This window comes from Aptenodytes forsteri, unplaced genomic scaffold (genome assembly GCF_000699145.1).
Source record: "Aptenodytes forsteri isolate BGI_AS27 unplaced genomic scaffold, ASM69914v1 Scaffold290, whole genome shotgun sequence".
In the NCBI taxonomy this organism is placed as follows: Eukaryota; Metazoa; Chordata; class Aves; order Sphenisciformes; family Spheniscidae; genus Aptenodytes; species Aptenodytes forsteri.
Window position 1 is genome coordinate 1343744 of NW_008795244.1, and position 6392 is coordinate 1350135.

The window sequence follows — 6392 nt, forward strand, 5'->3', positions numbered from 1 at the left end:
ACCAGAGCTGTTCTGAGGCTTCCAAAATTAAAGCCTAGAAGGCTTCATTTAGACTTGTCCACAAATATGATAGTACAGTGAGGTCTCTAGAATAGAAATAATCTCTAACCTGCGCAGCCAGTGCTTTACTACTCATGCACCCATTTTATAGTAATAATTTCAATAATAATTTAGTTATTGGTATGCCAGTCAGGAAAAAAAAAATGCGAATTTGTGAACTATTACAACTGTAGCAACTGGTAGCTCAGGTTTGGCTTACCATGCTGTACTTCTTGTAGTATCTTTAGATTTATGTGATATTCATGGAGAGTATTAAAAGTTGGTTATACAAATCACAAAAGGGGAAATCTTATAAACATTGTGTAGCAATAAATTCTGATGGGCAGTGAAAGCTCATAAGGCTCAAAGCTGTACTGGACACTCTGAAAAAAGGTTGATATAATGTCCAACATTATCTTTAACAATTTTTGGGGTCAATTTTTAAAACCTGTCATGAAGGTGCTTTTGTATTTATTGAATTTTTCAAATTGAAGGGGAACCCCTCTTTTTTTTTAACCTAATAGCTGTTCAGTATTGTTTGTCATGCAGCCTTAATTACATTTTTAAACATGTATACTGCTGCTCTAAACGGTCTATATGCAGAGCAGTAGGCTAACCACCTAATATTATCACATTATTTTTGAGTGATTGGTTGTGCTTTTTAAATGAAGTACTTTCTCTCATTTAATGAGGACAGTGTCTCCCACATTAAAATGAACTTACTTTCTCTGACTCATCCATTTGGATAGTTTCCTACTGGGTCTCCTTCTCCTAAATGATAGTTGTAGTACCCACTGCAGAGTATATTATTGTCACACAAAGATTAGCAATGTGGAGGAGGGAACTCTCCCTCCAGGGACCAATTTCATGATGAGACACAGAGCACTTCAACACTGTCTGAGTCGATGTTGCTAATAGTGAACCGCCACCCTCATTCTTGGCAGTCTTGTTCAAAGGGCAAGCCTGTAAGTGGCATTTAGAGTTTGACCCTGCAAGGATACTGTGCGCAGTAGACCCAGCTTAATAAAACATTCCTCATAAAATCAGTGGATTCACATTGATTAAGTACCAAATTGGACCCAAAGACTGGAGATTGTATCTGTAGGACCTGAGTGAATGCCCATGTTCCCACTTTGTGGGTAGGAAGGTGTCACAAGGGAACTCGTGACCCGTACATAGGTAATGGTGCAGTAGCTCAAGAGCCCGTGTATTGTATTAGACGAATGTTTTGTGCATGTGTCTAGTCTATACCATATCTGACAGTATCAGATGCTGCAAAGGAAAGTGTAAACTTGTATTCCTGGGTCTGCAAAATTCCTTTTGCCTGATGTTGGACAAATAGTTGAGTATAGGTAACTCTTAGGATTTAGGCTTCTTTGGCAGTTATCTGGGTGCTGTGGCTGTTGGGAGAAAAGGGCTGTGACTGTATGAAATGGGGCTGAGATGGGTTGGAACTACTCTTTTATTCATGGCAGTCTTCATTCTCCATGAATCTCTCTCTACCAATCTGTCTAAAAATATTCCTCATCTACCTTACGACAATGTACTGCCTCATTTCAATGGGTGCCAAACTGAACAGCAGGTGCACACCCTATTTTTGTCTGCCTTTCTTTAAACCTATCAAGAATGATCTGAATTTAGCCCAAGAAGACAGTGACGTTAATGGTATTTTAGCTAAATTAGCATTGTTGGAATTATAGCTGTTATTGTCAACTTACTTTCATGCACAATCCATGATGAATGAAAAGGCACTTTCTGAAGTGCGTATTTTTTTAACCATGGTTGTTATAGAGATAAAATATAGTTTCACACTGACTTTGTTGTTTTTATTGTGGCCATCTTCATTTGTCTGCTGCTGATGTCATCAGGAAGGAAAGAAGCTGAGAATGTCTGTGCCAGACAATACCTTTCAAATAAAATTCTATTGTCTGATAAAGTCATTCTTCACTGTCAGGGAAACTTCCACAGTTACAGTTCAGAGTATCAGATTTTCCAATTGCCATTGGAAACATAGTAGTTCTCAATTAGCTTATCTATTTTCAAGCTTTTCTGGTTGTGTTATCATCGGTAAAATGAAGAATGTGTGCATCTTGCAATTTAACAAGCTTTCCAGTTGGACTTCGCCCTGTCAAGCGCATATTCTGTATGAAGTAGGTAAACATGACTGAATTTTGCCTTTACTGAAATTGTTCTGTATCTAGTTTGAAATAAATTGTGGTGGATGCAAAGCTTGTATTAAAGAAAAGCTATAACCAAACCTGGCAGAGCTTTTGGATATATTCCATGCATCTTTCACTAATCACTGTATGACTCACTTTGGCTTTTCAGTCTACTGAAATACAGCAATTAGAGGAAAGTTCTGAGAATTCCATGTTAGAAATAGCTATTTCTGGTTTCACGTTTCATAAAATTTGAAGGCTGAAAGACCTTTTTTTAATTAAGAAACTGGAATAAAGGTAAGTTAGACATACAGTCAAGGTCCAGTCCTGCAGCTGTGACTCATATAAATACTAAGGAGCAACGTTTGTAGCAGAGGTAAACTTTTTATCAGATCTACCAAAACATTTGGAAAAAACCCAGACAATCTTCTGGGCACCTAGTCCCTTCGTCAGAAGAGAGAGAGATTACAAATGTTGAGGAAGAAATAACTGGTTGCCATTTAACCTTACAATTAATTAAAGCACTTGAGAGAAAAAGGTAGCATCTGTGGAGCAAAAAAGGGGCAGCAGAAGCAGGGAGCGATGGCATTTGTAATGGGTCACAAAACTTTTATTCCGTGAGCTGAATGAGCAGTGTAGTACAGCATTCATTTCAAGAATATTTATATCCAGCCTAATTTTTTAAGAGATTCAGTAGATATTTCTTCAGAATATTTTTATATATGTGTGTGTATGTGCATAATATATATGTAATATGTATATATTTATATATGTCTCTGTATAACATGTATTACATATATATTCCTGTTTGTGTTATTTGCACTAGCAAAGGTCAAATGGTTGATTCTTAATCACCAAAGTAAGATTTATGTTTAAGTGTTGCCTGATACCACCTGCTGTCTTCAGGGAAAAGCAATCAAAAGAGTCCTGAGGGTTGTGTGACTGGCTAGGACAGAGTCCTGAAGAGCAGAAAAACGCCTCTGAAGCCCATTTCGTACCAGAGCAGTGGTGGGTGGGGAGGTTCAAGTGCTGACTGTCAGAGCTCTGCATTGGGTCAGCTCTCTTGGCGTTTCCTTGGCTTTCATTCTGCATAGGTGCCAGCTGCTGTTAGAGAAGGTGGTGGCTTTTACGATATGGGCCCCTTTCATTTAGGACTCGGTACAAAACCTCCAACTCATTTCATAACCTCTTCGTGGATGATAAAATGCAGGAATATACTGAATGCCAGTTCCGTGCACTAGGAAGCTGTGCTTTCTCTATACATACTGCTGTCTGGTACTGTGGGCTATGGCTAACCTGGACTTCAGTTCAACAGGGGAGTTTCTGTCAGCTGTGTCTGTTTCATCCTCTTTCCTGAAAACATGACTACGTGGAGGAAAGGTCAGGTCTCTTTCTTTTCACAATTTGACAGAATACAACAACCTAGGAAAAGGGAGAAGACAAAAATGGAAGTTATTTCATTTTTTTTTAAAGAGAGAACTTGAGTGTCAGAAGATTACTTACTTTGGTCTGCTTTGTTTCAGTCCTTGCCAAACAGATACTCTTTCAAAGATCACTTTTTAGCCAGCTGTCTCAACATGTGAAATATAAGCACTTTTACAAAAGCTGTGTCTGACTACGACAGGCTGAGATTAATTTGCTGAGTTTGGATCCAAGTTCATCTTTTTCACTACTGATCTGTATTAGAAATTATGTCAAGTGCATCAGTTGGAATGTACCCTGGAGGCAATTTCTGCTTCCCCCTTTCAAAGATCACTTTTTAGCCAGCTTTCTCAACATGTGAAAGATAAGCACTTTTACAAAAGCTGTGTCTGACTACGACAGGCTGAGATTAATTTGCTGAGTTTGGATCCAAGTTCATCTTTTTCACTACTGATCTGTATTAGAAATTATGTCAAGTGCATCAGTTGGAATGTACCCTGGAGGCAATTTCTGCTTCCCTTTCCTTTGCTCTCACCAGCGGTATTTCTTTACCTGTTATCTGTCTTTGTATGTTAAGATTATAAATTTTTTTGTTTGATTCTTCAGCTTAGTATGAATTGCCCTGATCACTGTTTGAAGTACCTTGAATACTTCCTCATTACAAAAAGTAAGAATAATAATGTGGGGAAACTAAGTGGTCTTTCTTAAACTGCCTTACTGGATAAGACTGATTAACAGTGTCCCTAATAGTTCCTATAATCATATTATTATAGACTTCTCCTAGGGAAATCTGCAATAAAGGTTCCCTCTTCAGGGCATGATGTATGTAGTAGTATGATGCTTTAAAACTTTCAAAGGTTTTAGATTGTTATTTTTTGTTATCTACTCCTTGCATAGCATCTAACAAGTGTATTTACAATTTCAGTTTATCTTTATTAGAAGAATTTGACTGCAGCTGTAATGAGTTGGAGTCCTTGCCTTCTACCATCGGCTACCTTCATAACCTAAGGACATTGGCTGTGGATGAGAATTTCCTTCCTGAACTGCCCAGAGAAGTGAGAAGCTGATTCTGTTTTTAAATTACAGATTGAAATGTTTTGTGGTAGGCCCAAGATTTCGTCCCTACTCAGACAAAATACCTGTTAAACCAATTGTTTCTGCACGATGTGGAAGCCCAAATCTTTCTTACATACTCAATAGTAAAACAGTAAAACCAGTAAATTAGTAAATTCATGTAAAGGTGAGAGTATCACTCAGAAGAGTAGTGCAAGTAGCCCTAGGCATTTCCCTGATGTTACTGACAAAGTGAGGGCTTCATTTTCTGACTTTAGATTCTGTATTTTCTGCTTTTTGTCAGTTATAGTAAAAACCACAATTTGGCCACCTCCCGACATAAAAAGTTCGTGATAATAAATTTTATCAAAGTAGGTATCCTAACATCTTTCATTTTTCATTCCTATAGATTGGAAGCTGTAAAAATGTAACAGTGATGTCTCTGCGCTCTAACAAGCTAGAATTTCTTCCTGATGAAATTGGTCAGATGCAGAAGCTGAGAGTGTTAAATTTGAGCGATAACAGGTATAGTTCACATAATTTTTATAACCCATTATAAGAATTTATTTAAAAAAAAAATTAAACTATTCTTTTTAGGTATTTGTAAAAATAAATTTGTATAAAATATATTTAAAAATGTAAAAATTATACTTAGAATTACTTTATTTAAGCTATTTAAACCATAAGGAAAAAATCTTGATTTTGTTTTTTTTAATCTTTATGGTTTGGTTTTCGTTCCACTGACATCCAAAGAAAAACTTGAATGGGGCCAAGATCTGGGTCTCAGTGTGTTTTAATAGATTAAAACCTGTTTACTTCTTTTATCTCCTGGTGTTTCCATGTGAAAGTGTGATATTTGGCTTTAAAATTGTATAACTTTGTAATATTTAATGATTAAAAAATTGTGATAAGCTGATATATAGGAAATCATTAAAGGCAAGCACACTAGCATGTTGTCCTGACTCACTGAAATCAAAAGAAAATTTTCTATTTCCTGTAGCAGAGCAAAGGTTTTGTCAAAAACCAGATTGTTCTGTTCTTATGCACATGACTATTCCTCTGAGAAACCGAATGCTTAAAATGAACCTTTCTACCTATCCTGTGCTGCCATAGGCATCAGAAAAGACTGACTTTTCTTTGCAATTTCTACAAATGTATGTTCCAAGAATATGTTAATTTTCAGTATAACCACAGAAATACATGTCTGCTCGGTGATGCAACAAATGGTGTGTGAATACCATTTTGTTTCCAGTAATTATCATCCACACTCAGTAAAAATTAGAGGAAGGACTTTCCACATCTGTGTCTGATTTACTGTCAGCAGTTTCATTGTTGAAATTAAGGTTGAATTAAGGGTAGAAATCCCTGTAATATATTTGTTTAAAATTATTTGCTTTATTCTGTTAGATGATTTTCCGCATTGCAATTGTGTATCATAAAATACATTATGTCATCCAGACCAGACCAGAACGTAAAGTTAAACTTAACTCTAGTTTGTGTTGAAACTGTCCAAGTCCCAGAATCAAATCTTGTCTCTTGACTTCGGGTTTCAGATTCCAGTGCTTTCCCAGGGACAGGGAGTACTCTCCCATCAGTATGTCATAGAATAGTTTGGCTTGGAAGGGACCTTTAAAGGTCATCTAGTCCAACCCCCCTGTCATGGGCAGGGACATCTTCAACTAAATCAGGTTGCTCAGAGCCCCGTCCAACCTGACCTTG

At 37.0% G+C, this 6392-nt stretch overlaps 1 protein-coding gene across 1 annotated transcript in view; it reads left to right on the forward strand.

Moving 5' to 3' along the window:
- The window catches only part of LRRC7 (leucine rich repeat containing 7), a 105707-nt gene that overhangs the window by 47774 nt on the left and 51541 nt on the right, over positions 1-6392 (forward strand). The window contains exons 10-11 of the mRNA XM_009278756.2: positions 4546-4675; positions 5083-5198. Coding sequence (XP_009277031.1) covers positions 4546-4675; positions 5083-5198 — 246 coding nt within the window. The remainder of the gene's footprint in view (positions 1-4545; positions 4676-5082; positions 5199-6392) is intronic.